Source organism: Sapajus apella, unplaced genomic scaffold (assembly GCF_009761245.1).
Source record: "Sapajus apella isolate SASKATOON/1434 unplaced genomic scaffold, GSC_monkey_1.0 scaffold14, whole genome shotgun sequence".
Taxonomy (NCBI): domain Eukaryota; kingdom Metazoa; phylum Chordata; class Mammalia; order Primates; family Cebidae; genus Sapajus; species Sapajus apella.
Genome location: NW_022436954.1, coordinates 8,368,752 through 8,388,372, shown reverse-complemented (window position 1 = coordinate 8,388,372; position 19,621 = coordinate 8,368,752). Strand labels below are relative to the sequence as shown.

General features: G+C 46.5%; 1 protein-coding gene across 3 annotated transcripts; it reads right to left on the bottom strand.

The window, feature by feature from the left end:
* Nucleotides 1-119: 119 nt before the first annotated feature.
* On the bottom strand, nt 120-16,028 carry HNRNPUL2 (heterogeneous nuclear ribonucleoprotein U like 2). 3 transcript variants are annotated; one of them, XM_032283079.1, is made up of 14 exons: nt 15,171-16,025; nt 12,855-12,990; nt 12,482-12,558; nt 12,156-12,295; nt 11,376-11,466; nt 11,165-11,277; nt 10,684-10,947; nt 10,385-10,507; nt 9,847-9,975; nt 8,599-8,767; nt 4,503-4,703; nt 3,376-3,449; nt 3,012-3,119; nt 120-2,890 (listed from the first exon to the last, which is right to left on the bottom strand). In XM_032283079.1, exons 1-14 carry the CDS (start codon nt 15,706-15,708, stop codon nt 2,810-2,812), a joined length of 2,244 nt encoding a protein of 747 aa, XP_032138970.1. In that variant the 5' UTR covers nt 15,709-16,025; the 3' UTR covers nt 120-2,809. The 3 variants fall into 3 exon arrangements, with proteins under 3 accessions (XP_032138970.1, XP_032138971.1, XP_032138972.1); XM_032283080.1 differs by lacking the exon at nt 9,847-9,975 and having other exon boundaries at nt 15,171-16,027; XM_032283081.1 differs by lacking the exons at nt 120-2,890; nt 3,376-3,449 and having other exon boundaries at nt 3,024-3,119; nt 15,171-16,028.
* Between the last annotated feature and the right edge of the window lie 3,593 nt (nt 16,029-19,621).

Genomic DNA, 19,621 nt, shown 5'->3' with positions numbered 1-19,621 from the left:
GCAAGAAGAGAGCCCTCCTTGGTTGGAACCCATGTAACTTGAGAAAGAAGCATTAAAAAAATGAATAAATAACCCAATGACACCCTCTACCCCAGTCAGTGCAGCCACAGGAGATAGGGTGAATTCAATCCAAATGGTTATTTATTCTAAAACTGGAAGCTGCTTTGCCTACATTTTCACCAGAACGGTGTAATGAGAACAGGGGAGGAAAAAGTTACAGATGTAAACAATGACACAGTTACATTTTTTTAAAATGGTAAAACCCTTTTTTACTGGCCACTTCCAAGAATGCTTTACAGGTTGTGCAAAAACATTTACAGGCTCCATGTGGTGTTTGTTTTTCTCACAAGTTTTTCCATCTACAGCTACAACAGACGTCTGATAAAACACTAAACAAGTCTTCTAAGGAAAACAAGATTAGGGATTCCTCTGGTTGCCATAATCCACATTTTCCCCCTTAACATAGTTTTTTTCATAATAAAAAGACAGAAACAAAATCCAGACATCTACTGTTGTTGCAAGTGATCTCTTGGACTAAACCAACAAGGATGTGGCAGTTTCACTTTTCACCCACCTAGAAAAACAGCTTTGTAAAAAAGATGACTTTCTAGTGTCAGATATCAACAGCGAGTTATCTCCCTGAACCCCTGTTGGAAAATAAACCCAACCTGATTCAATTTAGTCCCCTTGCCCCTGAGGGCCCTAGCATCCCTGTCCATGTCACTACAAGAAAGATGCTGTTTGCAGGACTAAACATTTGAAAAGGGGTGGCAGCCACTGCCTCAGGAAATTCTGATTTCTAATATAACATAATCTTGCCCTAAGGGAACTACTTTGGGCTCCAGTTTTTACCTCCTTGCCTTGACATTATAAGCAAAGCTTTCTCAAACTCCCTTAATAATAATAATAATAATAGTACAAAGTTAATGTGTTACAGAAAATTTCATGCAATCATTCCACCCACTGCCACACACAAACTCATTTGAGGGCACCTCAGGGAAGCAGATGCCAAGAGAAAGGACATGATTATGAGTAAGCAAACTTATCTCCTACCAGCCCCCTGTTCCTGCCTTGGGGTCAGAGGTAATTGGGCAGAAGGGTGTGTCATGACAGACAGGGACACTAGATGGCCAGAATAAGGGTCTGCACACCTGAACAAGGGCTGTATGGCAGTAACAGTGAGAGGAGGAGAGGAAGACCAAATCAGCACAAAATTTTAAACAGAGAACTGCCCAGGTGAGGAAATGGAAGTGAAACGTTTTCTAGTAGCACAACCCAGATTTTCTCTCACTAGAAAGTACTGCTATATGTGGTGTCTGCTGAGTAAGCTCTTGGCTGACACAGTGCTGAACAGGAGGATGAATGAAAACTGAGGCTACACATTGAAAGCATTCCATATCCCACCCATATTCTTGAACCCAGCAACCTAAAGCTGTCTATCAAGAACTGGGAGGGTATTGGTAAAGTCACAAACAAAACTATACCAACTGAAGTCTCTTGGCTAGAGGCCTCTCTGGGGACATACAGGGAAAGCACCCCAAAAGGAATCTTGTTTCTAGAAGTCAGGAAGGGGTGTTCCCTTTCATACGCACATTTACACACCTTCACACTCACTCTTCCCAAGGTTCAGCAGCCCCACTGAGCCGCCACCCACCCCCCACCCTCCCCTCTTCTATTCACCCTCAACCTGTGTATCAAAAAAAACAGCAGGGCAGGAGCCCTCCACACTGTAGAAAATAGTTGCTAGTTACTATTCTCAGCACCTGGGCCTGGGAGCCCACACCACAGGATTCACCTATATACATATCCCGTTGCAGTGAAAAGAATCCTGCTGTGTTTCCGTGTGAGCTGAAACCCTGAGAAACGAACTTCTCTCACACTGTAAGAGGACAGACACTCTAACAGGGATGATTTCAGAAACCTCCTCCCTCTCTCAACTTTGGAAGACAGAGACTAGAGACTGGCAAATCACAATCTTCAGGCTGAGGGCTGTAATCCCATTCTCCCCAAGCTTTTATGGGAATTAATCTATGGGTCTGTAGAGGGGCAGGCTATTCTGCTCTGCAATCAAGGACAGTCCTCAGGCTTTCTTGGCCTGGGAATCCTGTATAACAGAACCACCCACTGGCAGTCTCCATGCCTCAGCCAAACAGAACAAAGGCACAGGAAAATGGAGAGTTGGGACACTGTAAGCCTCCCAGCCCACCAGACCAGATATCCCAAAAGGGAAAGGTCGGTAAAGAAAATACAAACGGTTAGTTGGTGCAAGTGATTGATAAGAGCCAATCGTTTATTTTCACTGCCCCCGTCACAAGCTCTCCCTCTGTCCCCACTCCTGCCTGCTCCGACCTGCTGTGGAGAGCACTCTCGTGCTGACTCCCCACCCTCCCCATACCATCTCATCGCTCTCCTTTACTTGGCTGCCAGTCCAGCTGCCTCAGAGTGTCAGAAGGGCGCCATTTTCAGTTCTCTTCCTGTCTGACTGCAGGGTATAGAACAGGCAGCCCTAAGTGTTGCTTTCTGCGCAAATGTTTTTTGATTACAAATCTCTAACTAGGTTTGAAATGTTTTATAGAATAAGACAATATTCTTTTCAACAAACTTTAAAAAAAATGTACAGTTTTGTTGTTTGTTTCCACCTCCCCCCTCCCCCACCCCTGCTTGAGCACCCTCCCCCCCACCACCCCTCCCCGGCAGCTCAGCCCCACCCCGACAGCCCCTGTTTTCCTTGGTTGTGTTTTGGGGGGGGGGGTGCCTGGCACCCCCAGAGATTCAGCTTCATGGCTGACAGGTGACCATGGCAGGGGCTTCACCGATACCCTTGGTAACCGTAGTAGTTCCTGTAGTATCGGTCTCTGTCCTGGGGGTGGTGGTAGTAGTAACTCTGCCACTAGAAGAGAGGGGAAACCCCATCACTCGGAGCCAGAGCTGGCTGAGGATGAAGAGGCACAACATTCATCCTTCTGCTCCTGCCCCCCTTCACCCTGTGTCTATCCCAAGAAGATACTCACATCCCGATTGTATTGTCTGTAATAGTCTCTGTATCTGTTGTACTCATAATCTCGCCCATAAAATCGATCATAGTCTCCCCTGTATCGATCATAGAAATTACGGTAACCCTGAGAAAGGAAAAAAAGGAGTGAAGATTTATGAGTTTTCAGCAGCACGACCCACTGCTACCCCCTTTTAAATAGGACACATCTTAGCTTGATATTATAAAGAGGTTTAATTTTCCCAGAGTAAATCTTCCAGAACATATTAAATGGGCAAAACCCTAAGCCCTAAGAAAACAGCCCAAACCGCTCTGCTCCCCCAAGCCAATAGGAATGGCTCTCACAGCCCAGGAGTGAGGAGCAGAAGGAGAGCTGCACTCACCCCTCTGTTTCCAGGCTGCCCCCAGTACTGCTGCCCGTAGGCCCGGTTGTCGTAGCCTCGGCGCTGCCCGCCCACTGGAAGAGAAATGGAGAGCGCGCTCAGACAGCTGGCACGGGGTCCTGGCTCCACATCTGGGTGGAAATCAAAAAGTCGGAGCCAAAGGCAATTCTGGGGGAATATGAGGCCTGCTTTGGCCAGGCTCACACGTTAAAGCACCAGCCAGGAGCTTTTAAAAAGTATGAGTGGGGAAGGCAGAGGAATAGAGACACAAGAAAACCAAGCCACCTTGCTTTTGAAGCTCCCAAATTCCTGCAAAACATTTAAGATGGCAAAAGGATACATGGCAGAGTTAGAACATAAGGAAAAACTGCCATTCATAGACTCACAGACTTTCAGCCCTGGAAGGGATTTCAGATATCATATAACCCACACCTATCAGTTTATACAAAAGAAACAAAGTCTCTGTAATCAGCTCCTCAAGGGCAGGAACTGTCACATTTCCAGTACCTAGCACATACCAGGCACTTGAAAATTCTGCTGACTTAACAGTTACACACACACATACACACACATTTTTAAAGAACAGTGAAGGCACACTGGAGTTTTAACTGACAAACTAGACATTCGGGGGAAAATTAATTCTACTAATAGCCTAACTTGCTCGGTAACCTCCCCAGCTCCCCAAAAAAATACTGAATAAAGCATTCACTTTCTGGTCTATACAGTTAGGCTGACTGAAATGACAGAGCAGCAAGAAAACTGAAGATGAGACTCTGATTTCACTGCATAAATCCTTCAGATAGACGGGAACAGTGACACCGGGAACCCATATGTTAAAATGAAAACTAGACAGATAAGAAAGCCCAAACATTGCTTTTCAGAGAAACAAATACTTCTGGCGAAAAGTAACCCTTTTTTTTAACAAGAGGATTTTTGTCGTTGAAGAATTAAGGAAAAAGCACAAGAAAAATGTGGGGATAAAGAACATAGGAAGAAATAAGCTCCATGAAGAAGGCACTTCCTGTTAATGGCCTGACTTGGTTTCCTTGGCCTTCCCTTGCACATCTTGCTGTACTAAGCACAAAGAATGGACTGAGACAGGGGGCTGGCAAGTCCCCAGGACTCACCATAGCCTTGGCCTCGACTTCGGTTCTGCCGGTTACGCTTGTTTCGGTTGTTCCGGCGGTTTGTCCGCTTCTCGGAGGGGGGCAGTAGCTTCCTTGCCTCCTCCTTGTACTTAGTGACAATGGGCTGAGCTTCCTCCTTCTCCAGCTCCCCATATGTCACTTCATCCATATAGTCGCATTTTTCAGGCAGAGAGAAGTTGGCTATAAGAGTAAGAGAGAAGCTTGTGGGCCTGAAAAGTGCATAGATGAGTAAGAACTCATTACGAAAACTACTACAAGAAGCATATGACTTTCTATAACTCACCTATTACTGCACAAACATGTGCTAGGTTCATACCCACTCGTATCTAAATAATGACATTAACTTTTTCTACCCTAAGTTTTCCCTAAACTGTAACAGACCCAGGCAAAGGGCTATCTGCAAACTGCAGATTTACAAGTTTTCAAGTCATCTATAACAAATTAGGAGTGAACTGGGTTAAAGTTTCTTATCAGGACAGAAGCCGGTAATCAGAGGCTAAAAGTAACTGAGAAAGTTTTGGTGTTAGTCAGGTAAGGTGCTAAGAAATGACATTTTAAAGAGACTCGATGAGGCCGGGCGCGGTGGCTCAAGCCTGTAATCCCAGCACTTTGGGAGGCCGAGGCGGGTGGATCACGAGGTCAAGAGATCGAGACCATCCTGGTCAACATGGTGAAACCCCGTCTCTACTACAAATACAAAAATTCAGCTGGGCATGGTGGCGTGTGCCTGTAATCCCAGCTACTTAGGAGGCTGAGGCAGGAGAATTGCCTGAACCCAGGAGGCGGAGGTTGCGGTGAGCCGAGATCGCGCCATTGCACTCCAGCCTGGGTAACAAGAGCAAAACCCCGTCTCAAAAAAAAAAAAAAAAAAGAGACTCAATGATAGCCAGGTGCAGGCAGATTGTTCACACCTATAATCCCAGCACTCTGAAAGGCTGAGGCAAGCAGATTGCTTGAGGTCAGGAGTTCGAGACCAGCCTGGCCAACATGATGAAACCCCGGCTCTATTAAAAATACAAAGATTAGCGGGGCGTGGTGGCAGGAGCCTGTAATCCCAGCTACTCGGGAGACTGAGGTTGCAATGAGCCGAGATCGTGCCACTGCACTCCAGCTTCAGTGACAGAACACAGACTCAATGAGAAACTGATCCAAGCATAAAGGCATCTCCTTATCTATACAAGGAGAAAATGAGAGCACAAGGGCTCTCATTTACCACCTGTCCATGATAGGCCAACACCACATCTGCCAGTCTCTGGATGTGAAGTTCAGAAGCTGAGTCCCAGGGGAAATTCAGTTCAATGGGGCTTTCATCGTTTTTACATGAATCCAGTTGGCCCTCAGTTTTATAAAACTGACCTATATTTCTCTGAATGCCTAAGTAAGAGTTATGGACTAGCATAGTTCATTCTGAGTAAACTCTGAGGATCTGCCTCATACATTAGCAAATCAGTTCCCATGCCTGGGAATTATCAGAATTGGAAGAACGAGTAGTTGATAAAGCAGGGGGGATGTCAGGAACTAAAGGCAGCAAGGAGAAAAATCACATTTTTAAGGGAAGAGTAGAAAGGAGAATCGATCAAAATATTAATAGTTAATATTAACATTTGTTATTAATATTTCTTTCTTGTATAAACCTTGTCTCTGGCTTATATATTTCATTACGAATTTTAGCCAAATTAACAAACAAAACACAAACATAATGTGATACCGGAAATCAAGTTATACCAATGAGATCATTCATTCAAACTGCCATATTTTATCTTTTTTTTTGGAAGACAGAGTCTTGCTCTGTCACCCAAGCTCAAGTTAAGTGGCATGATCTCAGCTCACTGCAAACTTCAGCTTCAGGGTTCAAGGGATTCTCCTGCCTCAGCCTCCCGAGTAACTGGGATTACAGGCATGCGCCACCATGCCAGGCTAATTTTTTTTTTTTTTTTTTTTTTTTCAAAGTAGGGGCAGGGTTTCTCCATGTTGGTTAGGCTGGTCTCAAACTCCTGACCTCAGATGATCCACTCGCCTCAGCCTTCCAAAGTGCTGGGATTACAGGTGTGAGCCACCATGCTCAGCTGCAAGGAGATTATTATGGTTTGAATGAAAATATGGCAGGGCCAGGCATGGTGGCTCACGCCTGTAATCCCACCACTTTGGGAGGCTGAGGTGGGCAGATCACCTGAGATTGGGAGTTCGAGACCAGCCTGGCCAACCTGATGAAACCCCATCTGTACTAAAAATACACAAATTAGCTGGGCATGGTGGTGGCCACCTGTAATCTCGGCTACTCAGGAGACTGAGACAGGAGAATCGCTTGAACCTGGGAGGCGGAGGCTGCAGTGAGCCAAGATTACACCATTGCACTCCAGCCTGGGAGATGAGAGCAAAACTCCACCTCAAAAAAAAAAAAAACTCTCCCTGCTTTCATGGAATATAAATTCCAGTAAGCTGAGCTTCATTTCTTTTTTTTTTTTTCCCTGAGACATTGTCTCACTTTGTCACCCAGGCTGGAGTGCAGTGTTGCAATCTCAGCTCACTGCAACCTTCGCCTCCTGGTTTCAAGCGATTCTCCAGCCTCAGCCTCCCAAGTCGCTGGGATTACAAGCGTGCACCACAGTGCCTGGATAGGTTTTATATTTTTAGTAGAAATGGGCTTTCACCTTGTTGCCCAGGCTGGTCTCAAACTCCCAACCTCAGGTAATCTGCCCACCTCAGCCTCCCAAAGTGCTGGGATCACAGATGTGAGCCACTGTGCCCGGCTGAGCTTCATTTGCTATACTATTTTCCTACGTCTAGGACAGTGTTACACAAGTAGTAGATGTGCCAGAAATATTTACTTATTGAATAACTGACTGAAGGAAACCTCTCCCTTGAGTTTAAATTATCCTATAGTTTATATCACTATTTCCCTCTCTGTAACTTTTCCAAAATGAGTCAAGGCAGCTGGGCACGGGCTCACACCTGTTATCTCAGCACTCTGGGAGATCGAGGAGGGCAGATCACCTGAAGTCAGGGGTTCAAGACCAGCCTGGGCAACATGGTGAAACCCCACCTCTACTAAAAACACACAATTTAGCTAGGCATTGGCACATGCTTGTAATCTCAGTTATGGGAACTGGAGGGGAGAGGACTGTTTGAATCTAGGAAGTGGAGATTGCAATGACCCAAGATCACACCACTGCACTCCGGGCAGGGCAACAAGGTGAGACTCTGTCTCAAAACAAAACCAAACAAAACAAAAAACCAAAACAAACAAAAAAAAACAATGAGTCAAGGGTTATTGCTTCTCTTTGCTCATTCATCTTCAAGTGCTCACAACCATTAAGTTCCTCTTCAGATTTATATATATATATTTTTGAGACAGAGTTTCACTCTTGTTACCCAGGCTGGAGTGCAATGGCACCATCTCAGCTCACCGCAACCTCCGCCTCCTGGGTTCAGGCAATTCTCCTGCCTCAGCCTCCTGAGTAGCTGCGATTACAGGCACGCGCCACCATGCCCAGCTAATGTTTTGTATTTTTAGTAGAGACGGGGTTTCACCGTGTTGACCAGGATGGTCTCGATCTCTTGACCTTGTGATCCACCTGCCTTGGCCTCCCAAAGTGCTGGGATTACAGGCTTGAGCCACCGCGCCCGGCCGGATTTACATTTTAGATGTAGAGTGTCACTCCAAGTGCTAAGAGGCTCCAATAAGGTGTACACTGACCAGAGATAACATCTCTAACTTGTACAATTTTAGCCCACTTCTATGGTTTGAATTATGTCCTCTCAAAGCATAAGTGTTGAGAGGATGAGACTTTTAATATGATTTGTCATGGGGGCTCCATCCTCATGAACAGATTAATGCCTATTTTGTAAGAGTGGCTTTGTAATAAAAACAAGTTCCCTCACATGTGCTCTCTTGCCTTTTGCCCTCCTGCCATGGAATAATGCAGCAAGAAGGACCTCACCAGATGCCAGTGCTGTGCTCTTAGACTTCTCAGCCTTTAGAACCACGAGAGAAATAAACCTCTATTATTAATAAGTTATGAAGTCTATCGTATTCTGTTATAGCAGCAGAAAATGGAGGGACTAAGACACCCACCTTTCATCTCCAGCATTATAGATTCAGGCACATCATCTCCCTCTACTTCCTTTCTCAACTCCAGCCTCTTCTTCCAATCTTCCTCATTAGGAACAACCACCACCACTTTCCGAGAGAAGGTCTTGAACAGCAATAGCTTCCGCCGTTGGCCAGAATTGTACACATTACACTAGAAACAGGAGTATTAACTGATGTTTAGGGAGAAAAATTATCACTCAAATATAACCAAAAGACTCAATATCGGCCAGGTGCAGTGGCTCACACCTATAATCCTAGCACTTTGGGAGGCAGGTGAATCACCTGAGGTCAGAAATTCAAGACCAGCCTGGCCAACATGGTGAAACCCCGTCTCTACAAAAACAAAAATTAGCCGGGCATGATGGTGGGTGCCTGTAATCCCAGCTACTTTGGAGGCTGAGATGGGAGAATTGCTTGAACCTGGGAGACAGTGGTTGCACTGAGCCAAGATCACGCGGCTGCACTCCAGCCTGGGTGGCTGAGCAAGACTCCGTCTCAAAAAAAAAAAAAAAGATTCAGTATCTTTGATGATAACTCAGACATGAGATAAGGTGTCAACATACACCATCTTCTTTAAGTTTTCAAATTATGTGACAGGTATCCTGTTTTGCTCACCAGGAAAACTGAGGTTCAGAGAGGATAAGGGGCTTATCCAAGATCACAAACCTAGTAAGTGGTGGAGCCAGGAATTCAAATAAGCTCCAACTCTTTCCATTGTCTTTATTACAAGTTTTATAGCCGGGGCCCACATATTCTCAGGTAAAAACACCAATTAGGGGTATCTCTGAGTTCAAAAAACATTGCAACCACAACACACAACCAGATGGTCATAATCAGTAGGCTGATTCTGTTCCTTAATTCAGTCTCTCTCTCTTTTTTTGAGAAAGAGTCTCACTCTGTCACCCAGGATGGAGTGCAGTGGTGTGATCTCTTGGCTCGCTGCAACCTCCACCTCCCAGGTTCAAGCGATTCTCCTGCGCCTCAGCCTTCTGAGTAGCTGGGACTACAGGTGCGTGCCACCATACCTGGTAAATTTTTTTTTTACTTTTAGTAGAAATGGGGTTTCACCATGTTATCCAGGCTGGTCTCGATCTCCTGACCTTGTTGTGATCCACCCACCTTGGCCTCCCAAAGTGCTGGGATTAGCAGATGTGAGCCACTGTGCCCAGCCCAGTCTCTCTTTATATACACACCCCACCTTGACTCTAAGCAATTTTATCAGATTAATACCTGATCAAGAATAAAGTTCCTCTTTGTCCGGGAAGCAATCTGGACCAGCTTACTAAGGCACTGGGAGGCTTGCTGAACTAAAAGGTCTCGGCTTTTGGGGTCCATCTCTGGCTCTTCAAGCCCCTTCATCTGATTAGTTTGAGAGAAAGTGGAAAAAAAAAAAAAACAAAAAAAAACACAAGTTATATAACAAGTTATTGGTAAACGTCACCTCTTTAAATACTGACTTTATTGTATCACTCCCTTCCTATCCTTCAGTGCTGTGAATGTTGTCCATTTCCTGCAGTAGTCATTTCCAGTCTTAACCTGGATGTATTTCAGATCCTAACTGCTTTCAGAAATTTGATAGCACAGCAGAGAAAACAAACAAACAAAATCAATCCACCTAAAACACATATAGAGAAAATTTCATTTCTCTATTTGTGGGACCCTTGTTTTCAGACACTTGAGACTAACTCTCCATTGAAGATAGGTTGTAAGATCTCCTGGTATCTGAAGAGCAAATACTGTATCTGATGAATCCCCAACAGCAACTTACCCTCATTTGATTGAGCACAGTCTCAGCTCCCAGGACATTGTATCTTTTCTCAGGGTTTTCTTTCGCATATTTCAGTGCCCACTGGGTCTTTCCGGATCCAGGTAGTCCCACCATCAGAATCACCTGCAAATAAATAAAACCAGAAGTACAATGAAAAATAAGTGAGCATCATGTTTATCAAATCCAATTTAAAAACATCTTCCCCATTCCCGTTTGGTAACGCTTTAAGACCTGGGAAAGCACATGCACCCACCACTGCAAAGCACACACCCTAAATGTTTGCATACTGTTTGGTATACCTCACATTCCTCTATGGTCTTGGGAGGAACTGCAGTACGCACACGCTCCTCAACAGGCACAGCATGAATGAACACAAACTCTTCTGGTGGTGGGAAGAAGGGCTCCTCCTTCTGACCAAAGTTTAATTCTACAACACAATTTTTGCAGAGGACATGGGGTAGAAGGGCCCGGTCTCCCAGGGATTCCTTGTTGATCTGGAATGCCACACCTAGATCTTCTCCATTCTTGGAGAAGGAAAGTTCTACTTCTTCAGTCTCAAAATTCTATAATGATAAAGGACAAGAGCACTTATTGGCTGACAAGGCTTGAGGTTGATTAAGCCTTACAATTTAATCTTTTTCACGCAGACTGCTGCACCACATAACTAACTGAGCCATACATCAAATGCATAAAAGCCAGCAGTTGATGGAAAACACAAGTGAATTCCCGGTGCCCTCTATCCACTCCTTGTTATGACCCACAGCTTTCAGGAGCACTTACAGCAAAGCAGCCAATAACATCATTCTCCCCAAAAGTCTGGCCAAATTCCTCAAACTGTCCATTTTCTGCCTTGAGTCCTCGTCCATCGAAACCGTAAGAGAATTCATCTTCACCTGGAACAGTCAACAAATTAGTTCCCTACATCCCAACTTTTCATAGAGCAAGCAATATGGTAGTAAACACTAATGAGGAAGTTAAAAAATAACTTTACCAAGCTGTGGACGAGAAAAATCAACAGACCACCCAACTCGAAGGAGAGACACCTCTGTGCAGCCTTCTTTCATTGGGAGATTCTGGGTTACCTGGCCAAGTCAAGAAGGGAACTATTAGATACTGTGACCAACTGAGTAGCAAACTCTGAGTTAGAAAGACAAGATTTTTATACAAACTGAAAAGAACAACTATCACAACTCAACATCAGAGTAACAGTCACTGAACTTAAACCAAAGCCATAGGGATTCATTTCTTGGTTACTAAAACTAAGGTAATTGTTAAAGCACAGTGCTTTTTCCTACCTGCATTAATAAAAGTCTGATGGACAAAAGTCCAGTATACATAGGTAGCAGTTTAATGAATAAATGAATGGTCTTTTTTAAAAATCTTTTTTTTTTTCTCAGCCGGGCACGGTGGCTCATTCCTGTAATCCCAACACTTTAGGAGGCCGAGGCGGGCAGATCACCTGAGATCAGGTCAGGAGTTCGAGACCAGCCTGACCAACATGGAAAAAGCTCGTCTCTACTAAGAATACAAAATTAGCCAGGCATGGTAGCACATGACTGTAATCCCAGGTACTTAGGAGGCTGAGGTAGGAGAATCACTTGAACCTGGGAGGCACAGATTGCAGTGAGCCAAAATTGCACCATTGCACTCCAGCCTGGGCAACAAGGGTGAAACTCTGTCTCAAAAATAAAAAAACAAAAAAAAACCCACAACTTTTTTTCTCTAAGAACCATAAGTACCTAGGAATAAATAAATGGTCTTAGTGAGCTACCTTTGCCTCAAAGCAGACTTTTCCCTTTGTCACTCCATAAGTACTCCTTGCCCCAGACCAAAGGGTGGGAAACTTCTCTGAGAAAAGTGGCTGCCCTCCATAGCGGTCTTTGCTTACTTGAAAATGCAGATCGGAGGTATCTGTAAAGAAAGAAGCAATCAGTTTACTCCAATGCCCAATACTTTTAAGCCACCAACAGAGCACAAGTATAGCCAGTTGTTGAAGTGGATACAAAGTCACATAGAATTTATGGGCTATGAAGTTTTAATCTCCAAAATCACTTATAGGAGATTAGTTAAAACACAATCTGTCTGCCTTATACATACACGTGTCCAGGTTCACAAGAGTTTGATCCTCCTCCTCATCTTTTGCCTCTTCTTCAGGAGGCGGTGGAGATTTTGAGCTACACATGTGAGACAGAAAAGAAACACAATGTGTACAAAGCCCTCTCTTTGAGAGGTATGTGTTTGACATTACATCCATTTTATACTATCAGTGAATATCAAATCCCAGCAGACAGCTTTTTCAACAAATGAGAAAGGGTAATAGGAGCTTCCATAGTATATGCAATCTAAAACTCATGCCTATAAAAACCTATTCCATTTTGAATCCACCCTCCTTCCAGTCTCTCCAGTCAATACCAGGTATACCAAAATCAGAGCAGACACTCCCTTTCAGGAAAGGGACTGTTTCCCTCACCGGCTGTGGTAAGCCTCCTCTCGGAATTCATAGTAAGCTCGGCCATGTTCATCCTTCTCATCCCGCTGTCTCTTTACCCCCCGCCGCTCACCATCTGAGCCTGCTGGTTTTGACTTTTCACTATCTTGGTCATCTCCTACAAAAAGGAGGGAAAGAAAATCAGCAGTTTTCATACTAGAGTATAGAATAAGCTCAGAACTAATAGACACTAGTGGGGAATCTGAGAATCTGTTTGATCAAAATAGCCAGCTTATTCCCACTACATTCACAGAGCATTTGATTTCTAAAGACCATCTTTCTGTCACTGGCTGATTTTATTTTTTAAAAAAGGGACATTATGGGCTAATTACAGTCAAGCAGTAGATAAAAATTGGAAAATTTTTGCATTCTAAATTTATCTGCTTAAATCAGGTCAAACTTGTAGATTTCCCCATCAATATGACATTAAAAAAATATCCCCTAGGTCTCTAAAAAAACTTCAAAGGTTAATTTTGAATCTTGTCAGATCTAGATTCAAGGTAGGCACTTAATACGAATTTTGTAACACTTTTCTACAACTTCATGATTCAGAGAAGCCTGATATTTTTTTATTTCCCTTTCCTGCATTAAAATGCACAGCCACCCATGGCTTTATTCATATGGCAAATGGACCCAAGTGCATGACACACAGCTGTATTTTTATCAGGAACTTCTACCAAAAATTGCAAGAGCAAACTACTAAGTCACAAGAGATCCATAAATAATACTGCATCTACACTGCACATAATTTGGGGCAGAAAGGTGTTGTATATTTAGCAACAATCTATACTTCTAATCAAGAGAAAAAACCTGGACTTTTTCGCTAAGATTTCGTATTTTGCAACACTAAGAAGGTTTTTAATAATAGTTTCTTTAAAGCAGTCCTTTATCCTTCAATTTTTTTTTTTTTTTTTTTTAAGGCGGAGTCTCCTGTTGTGCCCAGGCTGGAGTGCAGTGGTGAGATCTCGGATCATTGCAACCTCTGCCTCCCAGGTTAAAGCCATTCTCCCACCTCAGTCTCCCAAGTAACTGGGATTACAGGTGTCCACCATCACGTGCGGCTAGTTTTTTGTATTTTTAGTAGAAACGGGGTTTCACCATGTTGGCCAGGCTGGTTTCGAACCCCTGACCTCAGGTGATCCACCCACCTCGGCCTCCCAAAGTGCTGGGATTACTGGCGTTAGTCACCGCAACCAGCCTATCCTTCAATATTTTTTTTTATCTGCTCTTTGGGATACACACAAGTCAAAGGTTATGTAACGGGATTTTTGTTCCAGGACATAGGACAAACAGTCTGCAAGTTGCATGTGATTGCCGTACAATGGGTTCCGATTATACCACGATTCTTGGTAGTGGCCTAAAAAAAGGACTAACAAAAGAACTACGGCAACCTACTGTATAGTAAGAATTACCCTTCTTACTCAGACACACAGTATTATGGATCAGTTCTAACCAATCACTTCAAAAGGAGAAAGGTCATTAACTCCCTGGGGTGATTCAACAACACACCTCTTCCACAAGGTTACTCAATGGACTCACAAGCACCTCAATCATTACCATTCAGGAAGCCAGAGACCTGAAATGTAAAAGGCTAGTAGTACCAGGTGTTCAGCAAATCCACAAACATGCCCATCCACGGACTCAGTGGGACAATTAAAATTTAATCATAATCCAAATAAATTAAAAACCCTAGTCAAGTAACGTTAACTAACTCTAAATGCACTAAAGATTTTCTCTTCACTGGTTAACTATTAAGCTCGACACTGTTACACCAGAGGCTGTCCCCTACAGCTCAAAGAGGAGTAAGGTTAGATTTCCAGATTCTCTGTGGCTCAAGCTCTGGTAACACGCTTTGGACAGAGCGGACTCTGACGAACTTCGATTTTTGTTTAACATTTTTTTACAGTGAAAAAGTAAACAGTCAGATAGCCTAAAGGCCCGAACCTCTAACTGTGGGCCTAGCTCTCCGTGTAATCCCCAAGCTAAGAAAAACATAACAAGCACCGTGGGAGACTGTTCCACAGGTAGCTCACAAGCAGCTCGCACACAAAATCACTCACTGCCATCCACTATCACCAAGGAACCAAGTTAGGCAGGAAGCTTCCTCCTGCAAAAAGTAGAGCCACAAGAGGCGGCCTAACCCCTCAGAAAGGTGGACAGAGAATGAAAGGAAGCGATGGGAATCTTGCACTTTCAGGCAAGCGAGAACAAGGACTCGGACCCCGCGGTGCAGGGCGGGGTGCTAGATCACAGGCGCAGCCCGCAGGTTGGAGCCGGGATCGGCTGCCAGCTCCTCACCCTGTTCCTCGGCGGCCTTGTCACCCGGCACCTCGGATCCCGGCGTCTCGTCCCCGCTCCGCTCCTCGGGTTCGTCTTCCTCCCCCTTGCCGGGGCCCTGCTCTTCACCACCATTTACCCCACCTGACCCGACCGTAGCCTCCGCCGGCTTCTCGGAAGCATCGGGCTCCGCCGCGGCCTCCATGGCTGCCGCCTCCGGGGGCTCCGGTGGCGGCTGCGCGGCCTGACCCGAGACCTGAGCAGGGGGTGGCTCCTCGTCCTCGTCCTCAAGCAGCGCCTCCTCGTCCTCCTCCTCCTCCTCTTCGTCGTCCTCCTCGTCCCCGCCCGGGCCGCCGCCCGACACGGCCACAGGCCGAGGCTCCGCCTTGCAGGCCCCGCCGGGCCCGGCCCCGCCGCCGCCGGCCTCGTCCTCGAGCATCTCGGCGTCCAGCGCCTCTTGCAGCCGCTGCGCCAAATCCACCTTGAGGCCGCGCGAGTCCAGGCCCCGCCGCTGCAGCTCCGACCGCAGCTCGGTCACTTTCAGCCGCTTCACCTCCATCGCCGCCGCCGCCTCCTCCGCCTCCCGCCGCCTCCTCCCCTGCGAACCGTCGACCAAGCCCGACCGCGCAGGCGCCGCCGCCGCCGCCGCCGCCCGCCTCCGCCTCACGCGCCAGCACTGAGCCCGCGCAAGCGAGCGCACGCACGCAGAAGCGGAGGCCGTGCACGGTCTCGCTGCGCAGTGTTTGGTTCTCCTTCCTCTCCCCTCCCCCTTTCGGCTCACGTAGCCCAAAACAACGCAGCGGGGAGCCGCTTCCCTTCCAGGCCCTCGGTTCCCCAGCCGCGGGCAGGAGCGCGCGGAGGACGACGGTGTTCCTCCCGCCCCTTGGAGCCCCCGGGCCAATCGCCGCCGAAGCTTTTACCGCGCAGCCGCAGTTGGAGTCCAAGACGAGCAAGGCTGGCGGCCGCTCAAGTGCCTCGTAGCACGGAAGCGTGTGCGCGCCGGTCTTTCCGTACTTCCAGCTGGCGGGTTCTGCGCAGCCGCCCTGAGCTCCCCGATGCCATGCCCCTCCCACCACCCTTACTTCCGTCTGACTTCCAATTGCTGCGGCGTCTTAGGGGTCGCTAGCCTTTTCCCTACTGTCTACGTTTGCAGCATTAGCAACGAAAAAAGTCTGAAGAGAATGTGTTGCAACATGTAAGCCTACTACCAATTATTTTTCTGGCAAGGAAGTAAAAGGGCTCTCCAGAACCAAGAAACAGTAATCCTCGGTCCTCCTTTTTCCTCACTGCCTCAAACTTCTACCCAGCAACAGACGCCCTGACCCCGCCCTTTTTCTCTTATTGGACAACTTAAATCGTCATTTGCCGTTCCGATTGGTCATCCATGATCGTCTGGATTTTTCCAATTGGCGAAGCCGCAGGGGATTTTTTTTTTTTTTTTTCCCCCCCCGGGTTGGTCCGCTGGGGAGGCGGGGTCGTTTCTGCGGGATTATTTTTCCGGCGCTTCTTCTGATTGGGCGGCGTGGCGCAATGGGCGCGATCCTTTAAGATACCAAGCCATCCGATCTGACCCTTTCCTCTCCTTGCTCCCGCCGGTAAACCGAAGCCCAGGAGACTTCCGGGCCTGGGCATCTGCAGAGGGCGAGAAACTGGTTGCAGCGCCGAGTGGGCTTGCAGCTGTGACGTTTATGCGGACACCTCAGACTCGCTTGTATGTTGAGGTGCACGCACCTCATTCACCTCGGCTTCCCAATTTATAGCACTGACGTCAACAAATAAATGTTGAATTAGGAAGAATAAAGAACTGGAATTGCTGCAAGTCCTCTGGACTTCTTTTAGCAGTAGTCCCACCTACTCTCTTCTACTTCCAGGTCAGGGGGCGTGTCCAGAAGAAAGGCTGACTCCAATTTGCCCGGCGTTCTCACGCCCGCCACAATTCCTGAGTAGGGCCTTGCCTGGCTTTTTCGGGAAGTCTTACCCCGGCATCGCCTCTTTAGGAAGTCACTTAATATTTGGCTTCATTATTCCCACATCGCCTTCCTACGTACTTTTCCTGCACTTCTAACGAAAAAGACTGCAGAAAGGAGAGGTGGAGCTGTGAGTCGAAATCAGCAAACCGCAGGTCCCTGTGGCGTGCATCCTCCAGGAGAAGGGTAATTTCCTGCCTTTTTAAATTGGCTATTAGAATCCGTTATTTTCCTCCCAACCCCAGAGCTTCAGTTTCTCCTTCACTTCCCAATTCCACAAGAACCCTTGGCGACAGTTATGGAGAAGCGTCTGCAGGAGGCTCAGCTGTACAAGGAGGAAGGGAACCAACGCTACCGGGAAGGGAAGTACCGAGATGCTGTGAGTAGGTATCATCGAGCTCTGCTTCAGCTGCGGGGTCTGGATCCAAGTGTGCCCTCTCCGATACCTAATCTCGGGCCTCAGGGCCCCGCCCTCACCCCTGAACAAGAAAACGTACTGCATACCACCCAGACAGACTGCTACAACAATCTGGCTGGTAAGAACAGGGCTAAAGGGTGGCTGGAAAGCAGTAAGATAGGAACATGAACATCTGTGAACATTGGGGAAAAAACGCCTTTTTTTTTCTTTACCGTCATCCATTTATTCTGCCATGATTGGAATATCCTGCCAATCTGTGAGGCTCTAAATTGCAGTAGAGCAGGACTTATCAGACTTCACCTGGAGAGTTTGTTAAAACACAGCCTCCTAGGCCCCATCCCCAGAGATTCGGATGGGTCTGACATGGGGGCTACCAGTTGGCCAGTTTGCATTTCTTTCTTAATTTCTTTCTTCTTCTTTCTTTTCTTTTGTTTTTTAGACGGAGTTTCACTCTGTCGCCCAGACTGGAGTGCAATGGCGCCATCTCGGCTCACTTCAACCTCCTTCTCCCAGGTTCAAGCGATTCCCCTGCCTCAGCCTCCCGAGTAGCTGGGATTACAGGCGCTCACCACCTCGTCCGCTAATTTTGTATTTTTAGTAGAGATGGGGTTTCACCATCTTGGCGAGGCTTGTCTCAAACTCCTGACTTCGTGAGCCACCCGCCTCGGACTTCCAAAGTGCTGGGATTACAGGCATGAGCCACCGCGCCAGGCCTTTCTTTTTTTTTCTTTCTTTTTTTTTTTTTTTTTGAGACAGAGTCTCGCTCTGTCACCCTGGAGTGCAGTGGCATGATCTTGGCTCACTGCAACCTCGACCTCCCAGGTTCAAGCGATTCTCCTGCTTCAGCCTCCTGAGTTGCTAGGACTACAGGCGCGTGCCACTACCACCGCGGTCTAACTTTTTGTGTTTTTAGTAGAGATGGGGTTTCACCGTGTGAGCCAGTATGATCTGGATCTCCTGACTTCGTGATCTGCATGCCTCACCCTCCCAAAGTGCTGGGATTACAGGCATGAGTCACCACACCTTTTTTTTTTTCTTTTGAGACGGAGTTTTGCTCTTCTTGCCCAAGCTGGAGTGCAATGGCGAGATCTCGGCTCACTGCAACCTCTGCCTCCCCACGTTCAAGCGATAAGCGATTCTCCTGCCTCAGCCTCTCCAGTAGCTGGGATTACAGGCATGTGCCACCATGCCCAGCTGATTTTTGTATTTTTAGTAGAAACGGGTTTCTCTATGTTGGTCAGGCTGGTCTCAAACTCCTGACCTCAGGTGATCCACCTGCCTAGGCCTCCCAGAGTGGTGGGATTACCAGCATGAGCCACCGCTCCTGGCACACCTGGCTAATTTTTGTATTTTTATTTTTTATTTTTATTTTTTTTTTTTTTTTTTTTGAGACGGAGTTTCGCTCTTGTTACCCAGGCTGGAGTGCAATGGCGCGATCTCGGCTCACCGCAACCTCCGCCTCCTGGGTTCAGGCAATTCTCCTGCCTCAGCCTCCTGAGTAGCTGGGATTACAGGCACGTGCCACCATGCCCAGCTAATTTTTTTGTATTTTTAGTGGAGACGGGGTTTCACCATGTTGACCAGGATGGTCTCGATCTCTTGACCTCGTGATCCACCCGCCTCGGCCTCCCAAAGTGCTGGGATTACAGGCTTGAGCCACCGCGCCCGGCATTTTTGTATTTTTAGTAGAGACAGGGTTTCACCATATTGGTTAGGCTGGTCTCAAACTCCTGACCTCAGATGACCAATGTGCCTCTGCCTCCTAAAGTGCTGGGATTACATGTGTGAGCCACCACACCCAGCCCCAGTTTACATTTCTAGCAGCCTTCTGGGTATTGCTGATAGCTTTAGGGAATTTTGCATGCTATAGAGAAAATCTATACCTGAGGTCCATTGTTTAAGGAACATTTAATATTTGGGAAACACTGTGATTGCTTTAGCTGGTGGTTTATATCCTTTATTATATTCAGTGGGTTGTATAGCTTTTCCTCATTTTTCTCTTTCTTATAATTTAGGTAACATGGATAACTATCTTTCATCTCTTTTTTTTTTTTTTTTTTTTTTTTTTTTTTTTTTTTTTTTTTTTT